This window comes from Phyllobates terribilis, unplaced genomic scaffold (assembly GCF_046119375.1).
Source record: "Phyllobates terribilis strain yellow unplaced genomic scaffold, ASM4611937v1 Scaffold_11__3_contigs__length_659146591, whole genome shotgun sequence".
In the NCBI taxonomy this organism is placed as follows: Eukaryota; Metazoa; Chordata; class Amphibia; order Anura; family Dendrobatidae; genus Phyllobates; species Phyllobates terribilis.
Genome location: NW_027362771.1, coordinates 196146661 through 196169850, shown reverse-complemented (window position 1 = coordinate 196169850; position 23190 = coordinate 196146661). Strand labels below are relative to the sequence as shown.

General features: G+C 43.6%; 1 protein-coding gene across 17 annotated transcripts in view; it reads left to right on the top strand.

The window, feature by feature from the left end:
* FOXP2 (forkhead box P2) overlaps positions 1-23190 on the top strand; it is a 314333-nt gene that overhangs the window by 255726 nt on the left and 35417 nt on the right. For all 17 annotated transcript variants that reach the window (XM_073651932.1, XM_073651943.1, XM_073651942.1 and 14 more), the window contains 2 exons: positions 3163-3232; positions 4864-5024. In XM_073651932.1, coding sequence (XP_073508033.1) covers positions 3163-3232; positions 4864-5024 — 231 coding nt within the window. The remainder of the gene's footprint in view (positions 1-3162; positions 3233-4863; positions 5025-23190) is intronic.

The following is a 23190-nucleotide window of genomic DNA, read 5'->3' as shown; positions in this document are numbered from 1 at the left end:
CAGGACCTTTGATATCCATGGTTACAACCACAAGCTAACTAACTATCCCTATATCAGTGGTCGTAACCATGGATTCCTAAGGTTCTGCAATGCCTGCACATGAGGAAAGAGACAAAGCAAATCTGAAAAACTGTACTACATTTCTAATTGGAGGTATTTGCTAATATTATTATTATTACACCTACGGCATATTGGGATAAGATCTTGGAGATGAGAATACCCCTTTAAGTTCCCACAATGAGTTTTTGATCATTTGAATTTTCCCAGCACAAAAAACGCAGCGTCTTACAGTTCCCACAAAGTGGATGGAATTTAGAGAAATCTCATACCCACAATACTTTTTTTTACGCTGCGGTACATTTTTGAATTCCACAACATGTCAATTTCTCTTGTGAGTACGCTGAGTTTTATGAGCAGATTTTCCTGATTGAATTAGAATTGTAGCAATAAGGTTTTGTCAAAGCCAAATACCAGGAAGTTTCAAAAACAAAGCCTCTGTATTTAAACATGACATACGAACAAGAGACATAAACGCAGCTTCAAAAACTAGATAAAAATGCATGTAAAAAAATGCTTAAAATGCGACGAAAAAAACGCAAGTATACTAATTTACCTAATAGGTGCAGAAATGCTACAGAAAATCTACAACATCAAATACTCACCAAATACTCATTGTGGAAACGTAGCCTAAGGTCACATTCACACGTTCAGTATTTGGTAGGTACAGTGCCTACAAGTGGTATTCAACCCCCTGCAGATTTAGCTGGTTTGATAAGATGCAAATAAGTTAGAGCCTTCAAACTGCAAACGAGAGTAGGTTTTATGAACAGAAGCATAAATCTTACAAACCAAAAAGTTATGTTGCTCAGTTGAATTTTATTACATTTTAAACATAAAAGCGTGGGTCAATTATTATACAACCCCTATGTTTAATATTTTGTAGAATAACCCTTGTTTGCAATTACAGCTAATAATCGTCTTTTATAAGACCTGATCAGGCCGGCACAGGTCTGTGGAGTTATCTTGGCCCACTCCTCCATGCAGATCTTCTCCAAGTTATCTAAGTTCTTTGGGTGTCTCATGTGGACTTTATTCTTGAGCTCCTTCCACAAGTTTTCAATTGGGTTAAGGTCAGGAGACTGACTAGGCCACTCCAACACCTTGACTTTTTCCCTCTTGAACCAGGCCTTGGTTTTCTTGGCTGTGTGCTTTGGGTCGTTGTCTTGTTGGAAGATGAAATTATGACCCATCTTAAGATCCTTGATGGAGGAGCGGAGGTTCTTGGCCAAAATCTCCAGGTAGGCCGTGCTATCCATCTTCCCATGGATGCGGACCAGATGGCCAGGCCCCTTGGCTGAGAAACAGCCCCACAGCATGATGCTGCCACCACCATGCTTGACTGTAGGGATGGTATTCTTGGGGTCGTATGCAGTGCCATCCAGTCTCCAAACGTCACATGAATGGTTGGCACCAAAGATCTCGATCTTGGTCTCATTAGACCATAGAATCTTGAACCAGTCTGTCTCAGAGTCCTCCAAGTGATCATGAGCAAACTGTAGACGAGCCTTGACATGACGCTTTGATGGTAAAGGTACCTTACGGGCTCGTCTGGAACGGAGACCATTGTGGTGGAGTACGTTACTTATGGTATTGACTGAAACCAATGTCCCCACTGCCATGAGATCTTCCCGGAGCTCCTTCCTTGTTGTCCTTGGGTTAGCCTTGACTCTTCGGACAAGCCTGGCCTTGGCACGGGAGGACACTTTCAAAGGCTGTCCAGGCCGCGGAAGGCTAACAGTAGTTCCATAAGCCTTCCACTTATGGATGATGCTCCCAACAGTGGAGACAGGTAGGCCCAACTCCTTGGAAAGGGTTTTGTACCCCTTGCCAGCCTTGTGACCCTCCACGATCTTGTCTCTGATGGCCTTGGAATGCTCCTTTGTCTTTCCCATGTTGACCATGTCTGAGTGCTGTTCACAAGTTTGTGGAGGGTCTTAAATAGTCTGAAAAGGCTGGCAAAAGAGATCTTTAATCCACACATGTGAAGCTCATTATTCTTGGTGCCTGAACTACTTCTTAATACTTCAGGGGGACCAAACAGAATTCTTGTGGTTTGAGGGGTTGAATAATAAATGACACTCTGAATTAACTTTTAACGTTTTAAAAAAAAAAAAAAAAAAAAAAACACAATATTTGCTGCAGTGCATTTCCCACTTCCAGGCTGATCTACAGTACAAATGTCACAATGCCAAGTTAATTCCGCATGTGTCAACCAGCTAAATCTGCAGGGGGTTGAATACTACTTGTAGGCACTGTATTTTACATCAGTATTTGTAAGCCAAAACCAGGAGTGGGAAAAATGAAAAAGTGGTGCATGTGTTTCTATTATACTTTTCCTCTGATTGCTCCACTCCTGGTTTTGGCTTACAAATACTGATGTAAAATACTGACCAAATACTGACCGTGAGAACGTGGCCTAAGAGACATAAATGCTGGTGACAATGTAATTACAAAAAGCTGTGAGAGTAGCAGATGGTATTGTACTGTACCTTGGATTGCTCCATCAGATATTGGTGCATAAATACCTATACTATATGGATTACTATATATTTACATACATTTTATATGAGACCAGGAATGGGATATTTTTTATTACCTACAATAAAGTAAAATTTCACATCAAATCTACTATTACTACCACTTCTGCTGCTGATATTACTACTACTACTACTACTACTACTACTACTACTACTACTACTACTACTACTAATAATAATCATCATTTTAGTACTTTGGATGGTACTGAAAATTCAATGCTTACTGGTTATATATGCAAGAAGAAATAACTAATTGAACTTTTATACAGAGATGAATGACGTATATTCTGCTCACATAAGTTTACAATCTAATTATTATTAATAGTTGTAGACATATCAGTAAGTGTTTAATTCTTTTGATTCTTCAGATTGATCTTTTCACCTTGGAGCAGTAATGTGATCGTTGTGTACACAGGTTTATAAAGGACGCTTGCAGAAGAACGTTCAATAGGTGTTAGGTCTCCTGTAATACCAACTATTAGCTAGGCAATACACCTGTATTTTTGCGTGTGTTTTTTGTGCATTTATTGCACTGTAATCCATGAATGTGCTTTTTTTTTTACAGTAGTCCAACATTAGTAAAAAACATACCTACCAGCCTTGGCTATGGAGCAGCACTTAATGCAAGTTTACAGGTAACACAATGAATTTTAATTTTCTTATTTTATTACAAAAAATGTATTTGCTTTATTGAAGATGTGTTTGCAGTATTCTTCAGTAGTATCACCTGATACAGTAGTGTAGCTTAGAAAGAGGAATCCACTCTGGCTCTAATGCTTATTGCTTTTGATGTGAAGTGGCAAGAAGGACACCCTGTGGCAAGTCCTGGAACACTCTGATTTCCACAAAGTAAATGACTGCTCGTGTGACTCTTCCTCTGTGAATTAAACATTCTGGTTGTGGCAGTGCTCCGCTCATGGACTGTACATACATTATTCTAAGTAATGTAGACAGATTAAAGATTTCTACAGTGAGAGGAACACTGCTTGTATTGAAATTGTCAGCGAGCTGCAAAACAGAATGCATATGTGAGCTAAACTGCCCTAGTTATGTAACCGAAGACTTGTAGAAGACTCACTGTGATTTTCTGTACTAGTCAATCTATGTTAGATAACCAGCCATGTTACAATGACTTGTCTGAAATGTCATAGCAGACTGTACGGTGAACGTTAACACTTTACCTGCTACAACTGGTCATATACTTTAGTTTTAGGTTGACAGAATCTAATGGCAATCTAATGTACATGGGTAATGTTTCTTCCTCTTTTGCATCCCCCCACATCCCCTTCCTCCTTTTGCCTAACTAATATGACTTATACTGTAACAGTGTTGTAGGACCTCCACTCAGCCATATATTCTACTAAATTAATAGTACACGTTTATGGGGAAATTTAGATAGCTGCATAATATTGCTTACCAGGTTAAAGGGAATCTGCCGCTAGCATTATACTGCCCAATCTGTGGGCCGCATTAAGCAGCAGCAGAGACCCTGATTCCAGAGTCCAGAGTCACTTACTGGGTGTCTTCTAAGGCTGGGGTCACACAAGCGTTTATTTCCTCATCCGAGAGAATTGGATCGAATATGTAAACTCTGATCAAAGTTTTATCTGAGTGTTAGCATAGTGTGATCCGATTCTCTCAGATGAAAGAATCATAGCACAGGTGAGGAGAAGATGGAGAAGGTAATTTCTCCATCTTCTCCCTTGTCTCTCTGCGTGTGCATCGAGCTGCACTCAGATGACATCTGAGTGTAGTCCGATGTTTTTCATGCACCAATAGACTTGAAAGGGTGAGTGTCATCCAATTTTTGGAGTAACTCGCAGCATGCTATGATTATTTTCTTATGCCGAAAAGCTGATCAGCACTTCCCCATAGTATAACATTGGGCTGAGTGCTATCCAATAAAACATCGGATAACACTCAGCCGTGTTACACAGTCATGTGATGAAAGAGTCCTAATAGTTGTCATAAAATCTTAGCTCTGAGTTCTCCTACTGATAAGCAGCTGCACACCAACCCGTGCTCTCCCGCCACTGATTGCCAGCTTTCTATACTGTGTATAAGGAGAAAGCTGGCAATCAGCATCAGAGGGTGATGTAGCCACAACTCATGAATACCAAGGACTTGGGAGCACAAACACATAATGAAGAGGTAGATCAGACTGCAGAAAACTGATGACTGATTTTATTACAGATAGCATCTATCTTGGTAAATAAAAAAGGCAGGCAGTAAAATGGTTAACACTTCGTCTCTTGTTTCCCATTAGGCTGCTCTGGCAGAAAGCAGTTTACCTTTGCTGAGTAACACAGGTTTGATAAATAATGCATCCACCGGCTTACTACAGGCAGTACATGAAGACCTCAATGGCTCTCTGGATCACATTGACAGCAATGGAAACAGTCCAGGCTGCTCACCCCAACCACACATGTAAGTGCTGTCAAAAAGTTCACACTTTATTTTGCCTGTATCCAATTATGCAAAACAAGTTTTACAACAGTTTACAGTAGTTTTTTTTTTTTCAAATGACACAACTTTAATAATGTCTGTCCATACTAAAGTGACTTAACTTTACAAAATGACAGACGTCGTGATCAAGAAGTGAACACAACATTTCGGCTATCTACTTCATTTAAAAGCCAGTGTTAGAATATACCAACTACCTTCCGATGTATGCTGCTGTCACACAACCTTTTCAGGCCACGCAACACCGGACTTGAGCCTCGTTCAGACCACCGTTTTTCTCATATGGAACTCTATTGTATTCCATAAGGCTGATAAAATGTCTCTATTTTTGTGGACTGACTGGTCCACACAAACTGACAGAGACATGTCCGATCTGGAAAATGTTCCTTTGCATATAAGAAAAATCACTGGGGTCTGAATGAGGCCTCTGTTAAGAGGTTATTTAGGTAAGGTAAACCAAAGAAAAATTATTAACTTATAGAGACACAGAGATATTTCTACATTTTTTTCTATAAATTATGTTTGCCTCTATAGCCACTATAACTTTGCTCCAAGTTTGTACAATTATTGTTACTTTGAAGCATTTTTAAAGGAATCATAGTTATTACGTCAACATTTAAATTAATTGTGCAATCCATTTATCATATTAGATTATCATATTAAAAAATAATTTATCATACTATTTACAAAAGAAAACAGGTGCATAGGAGTTACAATTTTGTAGTGCATAAAAATGCTGCGATTTTGCCATTTTTATGACAGCTTTAACACTTTTTTGAAAAGTGGGAGATTAGCGGAGGCAGCATTCGTTATAATTTACTCCAGAAAGTGTCATTAATAATAGCAGAAATGTATTCCAGTTTATTACTGGAGTTTGCATGTATGGGAAAGTACTGGGTCTCTTATAAGAGACCAGCTGAGTATGAAGTCTTACAGGCAATGCAGTAAGTGTGTAAGTATGCTAGTTAGATCTAATGTTGAACAAAAGAGATTGTCTCACAAAGTACTGCCTAGAAGTGGTTACCCTATAAGTCAGTGTCCAACCCTTTTGATGAGCCTGGCTACATGACTAGGGATAAAATCCAAGCTAGAAACTCATCTACAGACATTCTTTTTTGGGGTGTTTGTCAATTTAGAACAGCTTGATAGACTCTTTCCTACGTAGTACTTTGCGATATAGTTTCTTTTGTTCTGAAAAAGAGCTGACTTTCATGTCCACATGTGTGTGTCTTGCCATGTTCTATATGATTAAAGGACAAAACTGCAGAAGTAACAAATAAATCTTATTGCACTTCAGTTGAGATAAATAGAAACACCTGGTTATAGAGGGAATAAACTCTCCTCTTTTTGATGCCACCCAGTTACAACCACTGGAATTCTGTAAAATGTTACAATTTGTCCTTTTTTGTAATAAATATAGCCATGCCAGGATGTCAATTTCAGACCACATCATCCATAAAAGTTTTTGGGACATGTAGATGTAATTGATGGGAGATATCTGCTAAGATCCTGTTTTAACAAACTAGTGTAAGAACAGTCAGTCCTTGAAACAGATATGAGTGACATTGACAATGATACATTTCGATGGTTAAACTTGGTCAGTGCATCTCCAAAATCACAGGTCTTGTTGGGTGTTCTTTATAGCTTGTCTCTAGCAAAGATGGTCCAAGGAATGAAAACCGGTAAGGATGCAAAAGGATCATAAGTGTTCCACACACATTGATTGATCCACATGTGGAGCGAACACTAGATCACCAGCTTCAATATCTCAGACCAGCCACTGTAGCATAAATTGCTAAGGAAATAAATGCTGGTTATGATAGAAAGATTTCAGAAGGCATAGGGCAGTACAACTTGCTGCTTATAGGACTATGTAGCTGCCAGTCAGTCAGTGCCCATGCCGAAGCCTGTTTACTTACAAAAGCACCTTCACTGGACTTGTGTGTTACAACACATGGAGCAAGAGAATAAGGTGAGCTTCTTGGATGTTGTTTGACATCATGTGTAAGGCCAGGTGCATGTGCATCACTTACTAGGAAAAGATAAAGCACTAGTATGCTCTAAGGCAAGATGCGATCCCAGTAGAAGCAGTGTGATGCTTTTGGAAATATTCATGTAGATGTTATTTTGACACATAAAGATTTTTCCTTCCTCATCTCACATTTCCCATAATGAGTGGCTTAAGACCAGCTTTTGAAAAAAGCATGATTTTATGATACTCTGCTTGGAGATATTTATGCTATATGTGTCTATATGTAGCCAACCAGTAGTAATGACTTGGGTTTCAGCTGCTCAGGTTCATGCTAGCATGACCCAGTATAAAAAGGTATGGGTGATTACATCTCTATCACTTACCTACACATTGCTGCAGACCCGGTAAGATCCTTCATTGCAATGGATTCCCTAATTGCAGTGCTCTCTTTGAGCAGGATAATGTGCCCTGCCACCCTGCAAAATTTATACAGGAATAATTAAGGGTATATAAAGAAGCAAAACTTAAGTTGGTATATTAGTTGGTATATTAACCCTTGAATTAAATAAATAAAGGCCAGACCCCTTTCTTATACAGGACTTCAAAGATCTGCTGCTCCTGTCTTGTTTCTAGATACTACAGACATCTTTAGAAATTTACTAATTTACATTTTCTCAGCTATTTAAGTCTGCATTGTCTTCCAGAACAAAATGAATATTATTATTCATACGCATTATGAGCACAGTTTGATAAAAAAAAAAATACTTGATAAAGTATAAGAGAATACTCAGTGATAAATGAACAGAAGTACTGTAATAATGGAGTGCGGGATTATATAACATACAATATCAGAGTAGGTAGAAATACTGTTTTATTTGGACTCAATATAGAGCACAATTTCTAATGTTTTCTAAAAACTATATATATTAAAAGTTTTTTCACTAGTATAAATCGCCAGTGTTTTCTTAGCTTAATATTATTTATTTTTTGGACAAGGGTAATAAACTGATGCATAGTTTGTGACCTTTAGAGGTAGCTATAGAATCACTCCCTTCAGACATACTTGGGCTATTAACTGCTGTATGTTTTATGAGTCTAACATTTCGATTCATTTAATCTTAGATAAAAACAGCAGAATGCCGCTTGTTTTGCTTACGTAAACTCTGTGTATTGTGCTTAACAGATCATATGCAGGATCACATCCGTTTAATTAAAATCTCATTCGCAGAATACCTACATTAGATCCTAAAGAGACACATTATATTTATTAACATCCTGCTGCTATAACTATGAGAGACGCAAAAGCAGAAAATCCTCCTTATTGAGCCAATATCCATAAAAGTATCCCGGAATGTACATAGTCATTATCTGACTGATTATGATCTTCCAGCCAGCTCTGAACTAGCACTAAATTAAGTGCATTGCCCTTTTATTAAAACCATAAAATATAACTTTAACTATTACCCTCCGTTTACATAGAGCCTAGAAAAGTGTAACTTTTTCCCTGTCTTATAAATCAGCATAATTACATATTCAACTTTAATTACTGGTGTGTCTGTATTGGCAAGGTTTATATGTTATATTTTATGCAGAACTACGATTCCTATTAATATTTAGCAGCTAACTATATCATTAATTACTCTAAAATCTTTCCCCTACCATCTTTTTAATGGAGCAACGAGAGTGGAATTATTAAAAATTGATGCATTGTGGATTTCAGAAATGTGTATGGAGCGTTGGAAATGCCTGGCCTTAATCAGTGATGTCAAATGTGGTACTTTCCTGTTTACTAAATTGGACAACGCGAACCTTGGAGATATTGTTTTAATGCTTCATCCTAATAATGGAGTGATGTAAGATTTCTATTTAGGGCTGTATAGGTTATGTGTACAGTAGTTTTTATCTTTTTTTTTCTTTCAAGACGGGGCATGATAAAGTCAAATATAGTTGAGAACATACAATACTTTTATTGAGGTTAGCACACTTTGATATTATTCCCAAAATGCACAATATGATATAAAAGCAGTATTGCAACAAGTAACAGAAAAAAAACAAAAATAACATCACAGAAATCTAGAGTTACACACATATTAAAACTATGACCTGCTTTTAGGACAATTTTAATGATCTAGAAATACATTTAATAATTTCTTTCAATGTCTACAATACAGATTGGTCACCTTTATTATGACATGTAAGTAGAGATGAGTGGATCGCTTCACACAACCCCAGTCCACAGTCCAGGTCCATATTCACTGGCCTTGGAAAAGAGCTGCGTAAATTTCCTTAATGTCTGGGATCCCAGGCTTAGGTTATGGTTAGCAGGGCTGGAGAGACTTTAACTATGCGCCACATACTACACAGATAACGTCACACCAGGCCAGCAAATCAAATGACATGCTGAGAAAGCCAGAAGCTCAGGAAATTCACACAGCTCCTGATCAAGGCCAGAGAGCACTGACCTGGACTGTGGATCGGGGTGGCACAAAGTGATCAGCTCATCTCTACAGATAAGTATTATTATTTACTGTTATAGCACCATTTATTCCATGGCGCTTTACATGTGTAAAGGGGTATACATAATAAAAAACAAGTACAATAATCTTGAACAATGCAAGTCACTGACTAGTACAGGAGGAGAGAGGACCCTGCCCGTGAGGTCTCGCAATCTACAAGGGATGGGTGAGGATACAGTAGGTGAGGGTACAGCTGGTCGTGCAGTGGTATGGTGGAGCGGTTGTTACTGTAGGTTGTACGCTTGTAAGTGTAAACATATTGCAATAACCTGCATGAGCTCAGCTTTCATTGTCTATATTAGTGGCAAGAATTGGTCATGGGTAAAACCTAAAACTTTTGAGACCCTGCTTTGACAATGTGCGAAACAGGAAATACTCCAAATGACAATTCAGGTATTTGGCTGCAACAGTAAAGTATGGCAATGGAAATGTTAAGTAGTAATCCAATAATCCAATACCGGTATGCACTTCCTAGATCCCTAGATGCCAGTCACCCTAGCATTAGTGATAGGGCTGCAGAAGCTGGATACTAAACCATGCATTTTGCATCCTCTTCATAATAATATATACATTTTACCTGCAGAGACCAGATCAATCTGGTATTGGAAATAGAGTATCAATTTAAGGAAACTTTGGTAGTTGATAGGCCTTCTAAGATAGACTCTCTAGCCCAATGATTCTCAACTCCAGTCCTCAAGGCCAACCAACAGATCATGTTTTTCCCCTTCTCCCATGACAGCACCACCTGAGAGAGAGGGTATCCGCCCACCAAGGACAGGAACCTACTGAATAAAAAGGCGGTACCTCTCCTCCTCATCAGTTTTTGGTTCCTGTCCCTGATGGGAGCCTCACCAGGTGGTACCTCACGTACCTGGATTATGGACGGTGCGGCCTGGAGGCCGTGGAAGCAGCAGATGGTCCCTGTTCCCAGCCCGTCTGGCTGCTGCCCGGGTCTGCGTGTGGGGAGGAGGTGCTGTTTTCCTTTGGATGCCTCCCCGCGTGCGCCGGGGCCTGCGGCCGGGTCTGCGCCTCGCAAAGATGAACTGAGCGCGCCGGCCGGCAGGTCTTCCGGGCTGCGCACGTGGGGGTCGAATCGCACCCAGTGACGGAGCGCGCCGGAAGTCCGGGCTGCGCACGCGCGGGGTGCTGACGCGCCCTATCACGGAGTGCGCCGGAAACCGGGTCTGCGCATGCGCGGGTGGGAAGCTGTCATCCCGCTGCAAGCGCGCCGGGTGCCGCTGGGCTGCGCACGCGCAGAGGCAGGTGGATCTGCGGGTAGCACGCCAGCTGGCTAAAATTTTAAAAAGAGAGATGAGCACGCTGCCGGAAGGGGAGGAGCCTAGAGGAGGTGGAGCCCTACTGCTTTTAAGGATGGGGAGCAATCAGGATGGCGGTGTCTGCATCCCCGCCATGATGAATGAGGAACCGCAGTCACCTGGGCAGCAGCTGTCACCGCCACAGGAAGTACAGCAGCAGCCACAGCCATCAAAGCAGCGCAAGCAGCTCAAACAAATGGAACGGGAATCTTCCCATCGACAAAGTCACAGCAGTGAGGGGCGTACGAGTTCCGGCAAGACTGGTCAGAAAAGACTTCGTCAGTCCACCTCCGCCAGATGGGAGCCCTCATGTGAACGGCAACCACCGCCTCCGGTACCCTAGTCTGAACGGCAGTGTGGTGAGTGATCTTCGTGAAAGTCTCACCTTGAATAATGTGCTCTTCTCTCTCTCTCTCTCTCTCTCTTTTCCTCCTTCTTCTCCTTTTATTTCTTGGGGCAGGAGGCGAAGAAGTGTAGTGCTAAAAATAAAAACAGGGAGTGTGCTTTATGCAAAATCTGTCTTCCCACCTCCTATGCCATAAACCTATGCTCAGACTGTATTCAGAAAACCATTGCAGAGGAGTCCCCCAGGTTTTCTTTAGAATTAAAGGATCTAATCCAGACAGAGGTCAGAGAGTCTTTAAGAGGCTTAACCTCACTCAAAAAGAAGAAGCGTAAACTAGTTTCTTCAGAATCAGAGGAATCAGTGGAGTCCCGTTTTACGAGAGAACTGCCTTCCTCCTCTAATCACTCCTCATCGTCATCGGAGTCTTCGGATGATAATGGGGGGGGCAGACCTTGTTTTTCGGTTGATAATACTGAGAGACTAGTTAAAGCCGTCAGAGGGACTATGGGTATTACCGATACCAAAGTGCCCAGAACAGTCCAGGATGTTATGTTCGGGGGCTTAGACCAAAGGAGGAGACGCTCATTCCTGGTCAATGACAGGATTAAATCTCTGATAGAAAGGGAATGGAAGAAACCGGAGAGGAAGGGTCAGCTGCCGTCATCCTCCAAGCGGAGGTACCCCTTTGAGGATGAGGATGCGGCTAAATGGGACAAAACCCCTAAGATTGACGTGGCCATTTCAAAATCTTCAAAAAAATCCACTCTGCCCTTTGAGGATTTAGGAGCCTTAAAAGACCCGCTGGATAAAAAAGCGGAGTCCTTCCTTAAGCAAACCTGGGAGTCGTCAGCAGGGGCCCTTAAACCGGCAGTAGCAGCGACCTGCACTGCTAGATCTATGATGATCTGGCTTCAACAATTGGAAGACCAGATCAGGGGGAATGTGTCCAGGGAGAAAATTCTATCAGACCTTCCTCTTGTGCAGAGAGCGGCTGCATTCCTGGCAGATGCATCGGCAGATTCAGTTAGGCTGGCTGCCCGGTCTGCAAACCTCTCTAATGCAGCCCGTAGGGCGCTATGGCTCAAGAGCTGGCCAGGAGATGTGCAGTCAAAGTCTAAACTGTGCTCAATCCCTTGTGAGGGGGACTTCTTGTTCGGCAAATGTCTAGATGACATCCTAGATAAAGCCGCAGACAAAAAACATGGATTTCCCACGGTGTCTGGTTCCCGATTTAACAGTTCCTTTCGGAAGAGAAAATACAGCCACAGTAAAGCTCCCAGAGACCAAGGTAGCTGGAAAGACCGAAAGCCGTATAGCAGAGGCTTCATGTTTGGGGGTCCCTCCTCCGAGAATAAGAAAGCCCCTAAGTGACAGTTCCCCCCAGGTGGGAGGAAGATTGTCCCACTTCCTGCCTGCCTGGAAGAAAATTTCATCCAATTCTTGGATCTTAGGGATAATCAGGAGGGGGCTCACACTAGAGTTCAAGAGCAGGCCCAAGAACACTGTCAAAATATCAGCCCCCAGAGGTTTAGCGGAACAGATAGCCTTACAGCAGGAAGTTTTCTCTCTGCTCAGGAAAGGAGTTCTGGTGGAAACACCTGCACCCGAGCAAGGAAGAGGATTCTATTCGACCCTCTTCCTAATAAAGAAGCCGGACGGCTCCTTCAGGACCATTGCGAACTTAAAGAGACTGAACGACCATTTAATCTACAGGCCTTTCAAGATGGAAACAATAAAATCAGCCATAAATATGTTATTTCCGGACTGTTTTATGTGCGTCCTCGATCTGAAGGACGCCTACTACCACGTCCCCATTTTGCCAGATCATCAACAGTTTCTAAGAGTAGCTGTACAATTCGGCAGGCACATAAGGCATTTTCAGTTCGCAGCTCTTCCCTTTGGCATTTCCATGGCGCCGAGAGTCTTCACAAAAATCATTCTGGAGGTCACAGCGCACTTGAGGGAAAGAGATATTTTAGTCATCCCTTATCTGGACGACTTCTTAGTAGTGGGCAGATCAAGTCAACTCTGTGCTCTAGCCCTGGCGGACGTCATGGCCAGTCTAAGACGCCTAGGTTGGCTGTTAAATCTGGAGAAGTCAAGGCTGGAACCAAAGAGGGTTCAGTCTTTCCTGGGTCTCATTCTGGACTCAGAAAACCAAACCTGTCTTCTGCCAGAGGAAAAGAAACTGAAGATCAGATCCCTAACATCTCAGATTGTCAGCAATCCGACCATCACCCTGAGGAGTGCAATGTCTCTGTTGGGTACAATGACGTCTTGCATTCCGGCGGTTCAGTGGGCCCAGCACCATTCCAGATGTCTTCAACAGGAGATTCTGGCAGCGGACAGGCGGCTCAAAGGTCGCCTGAATGGGAAAATATCTCTTCCAGATGTTGTGATCAACTCCCTGGACTGGTGGACATCTCCGGTCAACCTATCTTTGGGGGTTCCTTGGACCTTCCAGGTGTCGGATACAATTACAACAGACGCAAGTGCGGAAGGTTGGGGAGCTCACCTAAGGGATCGTTCTGTACAAGGCCTCTGGTCGGACAGCGAGACAAGCCTCTCTTCCAACATGAAAGAGCTGTTGGCAGCCAGAAACGCGCTAAAAGAATTCAGTTCTGTTCTTCAGGGTCCTCACGTCAGGATAATGTCAGACAACAGATCAACAGTCGCCTACATCAATCATCAGGGGGGTACCAGGTCTCTCCCTCTGATGTTAATAGCGGATCAGATCTTCAGGTTTGCCGAGAGTCGGCTGGTTACGCTCTCGGCACTGCATATAAAAGGGGAAGAGAACATAAAGGCCGATTTCTTGAGTCGTCACATCTTGAAACAAGGAGAGTGGGAGTTGAATCCAGCCGTTTTTCAGCAGATTGTGGATCGGTGGGGACAGCCCCAGATAGATCTGTTTGCAAACAGTCACAATCGGAAGACCGAAACCTTTTGCTCCCTGAATCCAAAAGAGGGGGCGTTTGCGGTGGACGCGCTGCAGATTCAGTGGGATTTCACTCTAGCTTATGCCTTTCCCCCTTTAGTACTGATCCCTACTATCCTGAGGAAGATCCGAGAGGAACGGGCGAGGGTTATATTGATCGCCCCGTTCTGGCCCAAGAGACCATGGTTCACTTGGATGAAGAGAATGTCCCAAGCAGATCCATGGGTTTTTCCGGACGTCCCGGATCTCCTCAGGCAGTGCCCAGTCTGTCATCCCCAAAGAGCGGGCCTGCATTTGACGGCTTGGATTTTGAGAGGTCGCTATTGACGCAAAGGGGGTTTTCTCCAGATCTTGTTACTACCCTTCTAGCAAGTAGAAAGCCGATAACAACTAGAATGTATGGTAGAACCTGGGCTAAGTTCTTGTCTACCTCGGGTCAGTCTGCCAAAGGGAGGGTTCCTATTGAGGCCATACTAGAATTCCTCCAGAAGGGGTTAAACATGGGACTAGCCACCAGTACTCTTAAGGTACAGGTATCAGCTCTGGGGGCACTGTATAATTATGACTTGGCAGCAAATAGATGGATCATTAGATTTATTAAAGCCTGTCATAGATCCAGACCTATTCCTGTTCCAAGAATGCCTCCTTGGGACCTTAATTTAGTTCTGGAAGCATTAACCAAACCTCCCTTCGAGCCCTTAGAGAAGGTTTCAGAAAAAATCTTAACTTTAAAGACTGCGCTATTGGTGGCCCTGACATCAGCTCGTAGAGTCAGTGACTTACACGCACTATCCGTTAACCATCCATTCACTCAAGTATGTATGGATAGAGTAATCTTAAGACCAGACCCGGCCTATCTTCCAAAGGTAGCCTCCAAGTTCCATAGGACGCAAGTAATCACTCTCCCTTCCTTCTATCCTAATCCTAGGGATTCTGAGGAATATAAGCTTCACACCTTAGATGTTAGGAGGGTGTTAGTCCAGTATTTGGAAGTGACAAAAGCCTGGAGAAAGAGTGACGCTTTATTTATATCCTTTCAGGGGGCTAGGAAAGGACTTAAGGTTACAAGGGGGACCATAGCTAGATGGGTCAGGGATACTATTACCTTAGCCTACTCTTCTAGCAATCTGCCGGTTCCAGAGAACCTGAAGGCCCATTCCACCAGAGCAGTAGCTGCTTCCTGGGCTGAGAAGGCGGATGTGCCCATCGACATTATATGTAAGGCGGCAACTTGGTCATCCCCTGCTACATTTTACAAACATTACCGTCTTGACCTTTCCTCTTCTACTGATCTGTCCTTTGGTAGAAGGGTGTTGCAAGCGGTGATCCCTCCCTCTGGTATTTAATCTCTATAAATCTCTCAGGTGGTGCTGTCATGGGAGAAGGGGAAAAGATCCTAGTTACTTACCGGTAACGGGATTTTACAGAGCCCATGACAGCACCCTATTAATTCCCTCCCCTTTATCACTGTGGTGTGCACTTTTTTTAAGGTGTTTAGTACATATGTTGAGGTGGTGGTTATGTATTAACCTGTCTTCGGAGGCCCTCTCATGCTCTGAAACAAAAAACTGATGCGGAGGAGAGGTACCGCCTTTTTATTCAGTAGGTTCCTGTCCTTGGTGGGCGGATACCCTCTCTCTCAGGTGGTGCTGTCATGGGCTCTGTAAAATCCCGTTACCGGTAAGTAACTAGGATCTTTCAGGATTTCCTTAGTATTGCACGGGTGATGGAATTATTACCTGTGCAATACTAAGGAAATCCTGAAAACATGATCTGTTGGTGGGTCTTGAGGACTGAAGTTGAGAACCACTGATCTAGCCAAAACAGACTTCCGCAAATCAAGTCACCATCTGAAATGAATGGTTGAATAGATGTGTATGCAATAACATGTTAGGAGCTTCCAGGCAATTAAATCTGCCAAGCTTCAGGGGCAGCAATTAAAATGTATACGGAGATTGGATTTTTTCCTATTGTAAATCTGGTTAAGGCATGAAACTAGCCATGAACAAACAATACATTAAAATATATAACTCATTACAAGTATAACAATGTAGTTCAGGGGATTTTTCTATGGATAACCCATAGGGAAATAGTTTTCTTATATCACATAACCAAGTCCCATTGGTTAATATTGTTAAAGCATGCATAATATTGAAGAGGATCTGCAATCCATTGTATGATCATTCATTTAACCTTTGCTATCTTAATGTAAGTTAGTCTCCATAATTCATTTATTATTACATTTGCACATGACAAACTAGATACATCGGGTATTACACCTCGTCGTAGACCATTAAATCCTTAAAATTAAAGATTTGTCTTTTGAAGGTGTCTTTAGATGTGTTAAATATTACAAAAGTAATAAAACCTAGAGTAGATGGAAGACGGATATAAGCTCTTGAGAGCATTTCACTCTAAAACAAGGAAAGTGATCAATTCCGAGAAAAGTTCTTGTTTCTGGAGCATTAGGCTATGAACCATGCAGTGGCTTGCTTGAGGCATCCAGCTCTGTGTTATTTTTCACTTTTAACAGTTCTCATGGGCATGTTAATGCTTTCTTTGTGTATGAATTAGTGAACAATAAAAAATTTAAAGAGCAAACAAGGATAAGACTGTATGTATTGAAAACAAGTGTCCTTTTTTTCCAAAATGGCTTAGACGATAGCTCATGTAAAGCATGTGTACTCATTTCTTATGAATGAACTGCATGGCAAGCATATTGCTACTGTATGGATAGAAAAAGAAAACTGTACGCTCAGTGTGAAAAATCTATATTCAAGGGTGAAAAACTAAAGTAGATAACATATTTCACTTTAATTATCATTTCTTACTTAATCTTAGTTTATCTTTGTAATTATTTGTATTGTTTATTTTTTATCAAAACAGATAAATCAATTATTTAGTTAACTCTAAAGTTTATACCACACCTCGAGAAGCCTAAAATCAAAATTTACCCACAGGATAAAAAGTTATGTCCTGTATAAAAGTCTTTAAAGGGAACCCTTCAGATCCCTTGACTTTCTCAAACCACTGCTATCTAGGTAAAAATGCGGATTTGTGCCGTTTTCTAAAAAAAAAAGTTATGTTGCACAGTAATATTCCTGTCTTTTAAAAATGAATTGATATTTAGCAGCTTAGCATATGTAATCAAGGCAGGACATGTCTGGAGAGGCATCTCTTCCTCCATACTAATCCTGCCTTTGACACCCCGCACTCACAATTTGTCACGCTGTCTCAGTGTACTGGAGGTAGGGGGCCTAAGCTGACCCTAAGCTGGGGCCCTGACTAATCCCTCTATCTGGAGGTACTGTTAAAGGTACAGAGGTCCAGGCCGCCAGCGTAACCCCTACCTCCTGAGGATCCCTGCACCTAAGTAATCTAGTCCTGAGAAGGACCCCGATCACAACAAAAGGGGACAGGTAATAATATGCCAACACTCAGTACTTAGACGAACGAGACAGTACAAGGGTAAAACCAAAACCACCTTGCATACAAAAACTACACAACAACAACAGAGGGAACACCAAAGGGAAAGGAGATAAATGATAAAGCGAGGAAGGGAAAAACCACTCCAAATACACTTAGCTCTGAAACTCCAAATACCACGATCCGCTCTGTTAGTCTGCATGAAATGCTTTCACCGACAACTTCCCCAACAGACCAGCAGACATATGAAGGAATCTCACTACTGCAGAATTGATTGCAGCTGGGCGAGGCTGGACCTTGTCTAGCACAGAGAGAGAGAGTTAACTCCCTCACTGCCGAAAAGCACAAAGCACCAAAAACTCAGCTGCGAGAAGTCAGGCTGTGCAATCGTGACGATCTTCGTGGCGACACAACCATGACAGTGCCCCCCCTTCTACGAGGGGCCTCCGGACCCTCAGGGCCAGGTTTATCCGGGTGAGTCATGTGGAAGGCCCAAATTAACCGGTCTGCGTTAATATCTGACGCAGGAACCCACATCCTCTCCTCAGGACCATACCCCTTCCAATGAACCAGGTACTAAAGGGACCGATGATTAAAGCGTTAATCTATGACCTTCGATACTTGGAACTCCAAGTTACCATTGACCACCACTGGAGGCGGAGGTAAAGGTGACGGTATCACCGGCGCCACATACCTCTTAAGCAACGATCTGTGGAACACGTTGTGAATTTTAAACGTAGGAGGGAGATCAAGATGGAATGCCACCGGATTAATTATAGAACTGATCCTGTACGGCCCGATGAACCTGGGACCCAGTTTCCAGGAAGGAACCTTAAGTTTTATATTCTTAGTAGACAACCATACCAGATCGTTCACACTTAGGTCCGGACCAGACACTCTCCTCCTGTCAGCCATACGTTTGTAATGGTTCCCCATAGTACTCAGATTATTCAGTACCCCTCTCCATACAGAAGCGAGTGATGACGAAAATCGTTCCTCCTCAGGAACCCCCGAAGAGCCCCCTCTACTGAAAGTACAAAACTGGGGGTGAAAACCATATGCCCCAAAAAACGGGGACTTACCAGTGGACTCGCTCCGCCTATTATTAAGAGCAAACTCCGCCAGAGGTAAGAAAGAAGCACAGTCCTCCTGGTTCTCTGACACAAAACACCGGAGATATGTCTCCAAACTCTGGTTCAGACGTTCCGTCTGACCATTGGTCTGGGGATGAAAAGCCGATGAGAACGACAAATGCATCCCCCGCCGAGTACAAAATGCCCTCCAGAACTTGGACACAAACTGAGACCCCCGATCCGACACCACATCGGAGGGTACCCCGTGAAGCCTCACAATCTCCCCAATGAACACCTGCGCAAGAGTTTTAGCATTAGGAAGAGCAGGAAGAGCGATAAAATGTGCCATCTTGCTGAACCTGTCCACTACAATGAGAATGACAGTTTTACCCGAAGACGGCGGGAGGTCCGTAATAAAGTCCATAGACAGATGAGTCCAAGGACGCTCCGGGATCTTCAAAGGTAAGAGGGCCCGAGACGGACGGGTATGTGGGGTCTTAGAGCGCACACAACCCCCACAGGACGCAACAAAAGTTACCACCTCCTTATGTAAATTAGGCCACCAAAACCGACGCGAGAGGAGATCCACAGTTGCTTTACTCCCTGGGTGTCCTGCTAAAGCTGAGTTATGGTGTGCCTCGATGACCTTTTGTCATAGCTGATCTGGAACAAACAGTCTCCCTGGAGGTCCAACAGGGGCGTCCCCCTGAGCCTCCAATACCTCCTCCTCAAGCTCAGAGCATACTGCCGACACCACCACCCCCTCTTGAAGGATAGGAACCGGGTCATCCGAATTCCTGGCCCCAGGGAAACTACGAGATAAGGCATCCGCCTTCACATTTTTTGACCCAGGACGAAACGTAACGACAAAATTAAACCTGGTAAAAAACAACGACCACCTGGCTTGTCTGGGATTCAGACGTTTTGCGGACTCCAGATAAAGCAGGTTCTTGTGATCGGTGATGACGGTGACCGGATGGACTGCCCCCTCCAAAAAATGGCGCCACTCCTCAAAAGCTAACTTAATGGCCAAGAGTTCCCTATTGCCGACATCGTAATTCCTCTCGGCGGACGACAATGTTTTAGAGAAAAAGGCGCACGGATGCCACTTACCAGGGGACGAACCTTGTGACAACACTGCTCCCACCCCTACCTCGGAAGCGTCTACCTCTACAATGAATGGCTGTGACGCATCAGGTTGAATGAGTATGGGTGCCGAGGCAAAACATTTTTTCAAGGAGGAGAAAGCTTGACAAGCCTTGTCAGACCACCTAGAAAAATCCGTCCCCTTTTTTGTCATGTCAGTGAGAGGTTTAACCATGGACGAGAAATTACGAATGAACTTCCGGTAATAATTAGCAAACCCCAGGAAACGTTGTAGTGCCTTAAGATTCTCAGGCAGATCCCACTCAAGAACTGCCCGCACTTTCCCAGGGTCCATACGAAAACCAGACGCTGAAACCAGGAAACCTAAAAACTGGAGTTCCTGTACGGCGAACACACACTTTTCCCATTTAGCATACAGTTTATTATCCCGCAAGATCTGTAGCACCTGCCTAACGTGCTCCTGATGAGACACCAGATCAGGCGAGTAAATTAAGATATCATCCAGACATATGACAACAAACTGTCCAACCAGGCGGCGAAAAATGTCATTAACAAAGTGTTGGAACACCGCCGGGGCATTAGTCAGACCGAATTGCATGACAAGGTTCTCATAATGCCCCTCCGGAGTGTTAAACGCCGTCTTCCACTCATCCCCCTCCTTCATTCTAATCAGATTGTACGCCCCCCTGAGATCCAACTTAGAGAACCATTTGGCGCCCACGATCTGATTAAAGAGATCGGGAATAAGTGGGAGCGGGTAAGGATCTCAGACCGTAATCCGATTAAGTTCACGGAAATCCAGGCAAGGGCGTAGGCCTCCATCCTTCTTCTTCACAAAGAAGAACCCCGCGGCCACCGGGGAAGATCAAAGGTCTAATATGCCCCTTAGCCTGACTTTCAGAAATATAATCCTTCATGGCCTGCCTCTCAGGACCAGAAAGGTTATACAACCTAGATTTAGGTAACTTGGCCTCAGGGAGCAGTTTAACAGAACAGTCATACTCGCGATGAGGAGGTAGTTCCTGACACCCTTTCTCCGAGAATACATCCTCAAAGTCCACCAAAAATGGAGGTAAGACCCTAGGAGTGACAGCACCGACGACCGTATTCATGCAGTTTTTATTACAGAAATTACTCCATTGGCTTATCTCCCTGGATTGCCAATTATTAACCGGGTTATGCTTAGTTAACCAAGGAAGGCCCAACACAATAGGAGTGGGAAGACCCTCCAACACGTAGCTAGACAACAGTTCTTTATGTATCGCCCCCACTTGAAGTTTTACGTTATGCACAACATGCAAAAAACTTCCCTGACCGAGGGGCCTGGCATCGATCAAGAATATGGGGATGGGTTTATCTAAAAGAGCAGATATCTTCTCAGTTCTCGTACCCACCACCACCTCCTCCGCCGGTACGAGAAACTGAGATGACCCTAGGGACTAAATACCTACTCCCAGATTGCCGTCCACCACACAACCTGGGATTAAAAGTTTTCCGACGACTCTTTACTCTGCAAAGGACGGGATGGACACCCCCCAATAAAATGTCCCTTTCTCCCGCAGAAGAAACACCTTCCAGTCTTGTGGTGTGCCACCGGTCCCCTCCCCCGAAATGATGTCCCTCCTAATTGCATAGGCTCCTCTGGACTGACCAGGGGAACCACCATATGAGGGGACCTTGTAGGAGGTGGAGTCATCACAGGGGGTGGAGTTATCCCGCACCTCTCCCGAAGCCGTCTGTCAATGCGAATAGCAAGGGCCATCGCGGCTTCCAGTGATGCGGGAGAGTCATACTGTGCCAACACATCCTTTAATTTGTCAGATAAACCTTGACAACTGGCTCCTAAGAGCCAGGTCATTCCACTGGGTGTCTGTGGCCCACCTACGGAACTCCGAACAGAATTCCTCCGCCAGACAATCTCCCTGCTGGATCCTACGTAACTTAGATTCAGCAAGGGAGATCTGATCCGGGTCATCATATACAAGACCCAGAGCAGTAAAAAACCTATCCACTGACTGGAGAGCCGGGGAGCCCGGGGGAAGAGAGAACGCCCAAGATTGTGGGTCCCCTTGTAGAAGCGAGATGACAATTCCCACCCTTTGTTCTTCACTCCCCGATGACCGAGGCCGCAGCTGAAAGTACAACTTGCATGCCTCCCGGAAAACAAAAAACTTGTCCCGCCCCCCAGTGAACCTGTCAGGGAGAGCTACTTTAGGTTCTGGTCCGGCTTGCTCCTGGGGATACAAAACCTTGGACCTAACGTCCGCCAGCTCCATGGACAAACTCTGCAACTGCCGAGCTAGACCGGCTAATGAATCCATGGTAGCTGGAGAAAATCTAAGTGGTCGGTGAAAATGTCAAGCTGTCTCAGTGTACTGGAGATAGGGGGCCTAAGCTGACCCTAAGCTGGGGCCCTGACTAATCCCTCTATCTGGAGGTACTGTTAAAGGTACAGAGGTCCAGGCCGCCAGCGTAACCCCTACCTCCTGAGGATCCCTGCACCTAAGTAATCTAGTCCTGAGAAGGACCCCGATCACAACAAAAGGGGACAGGTAATAATATGCCAACACTCAGTACTTAGACGAACGAGACAGTACAAGGGTAAAACCAAAACCACCTTGCATACAAAAACTACACAACAACAACAGAGGGAACACCAAAGGGAAAGGAGATAAATGATAAAGCGAGGAAAGGAAAAACCACTCCAAATACACTTAGCTCTGAAAATCCAAATACCACGATCCGCTCTGTTAGTCTGCATGAAATGCTTTCACCGACAACTTCCCCAACAGACCAGCAGACATATGAAGGAATCTCACTACTGCAGAATTGATTGCAGCTGGGCGAGGCTGGACCTTGTCTAGCACAGAGAGAGAGAGTTAACTCCCTCACTGCCGAAAAGCACAAAGCACCAAAAACTCAGCTGCGAGAAGTCAGGCTGTGCAATCGTGACGATCTTCGTGGCGACACAACCATGACACAATTATGCTCAAGGTTTCTGCAGTTTGGCCATAACAGGAATTGAACGCAAGCTGTCAATCATGGCTAGGGGGACATGATTACAAGATTCAAGGCAGCAAAAGTTTAATGTCAGTGGCCTCTTGTCGGACTAGTCATGCTTAATTTACACATTCGAGACTACAGAATAAAAAATCAATCAACTTATCAGGATACAGAAATCTGCAACCATACCGCTATAGTAGTAGTTTGAACAGTAAGGCTAACTGATGGGTTCCCTTTAAAGTTTTACCTTAGCTGAGATAAACATTCCAATTCCTTCCCCAAGTTACACTAGAAGGAGTACAGAAAGGTATGATCTGGACCGGTGTTAGCAGGGTCCTTATTCTGAAGAATTGATTAATCCTACATTTTTAAAGTTGGAGTAAAGGTGAGCTTAACTAATTGATGCATACTAGCAATGTACATACTTATTCAG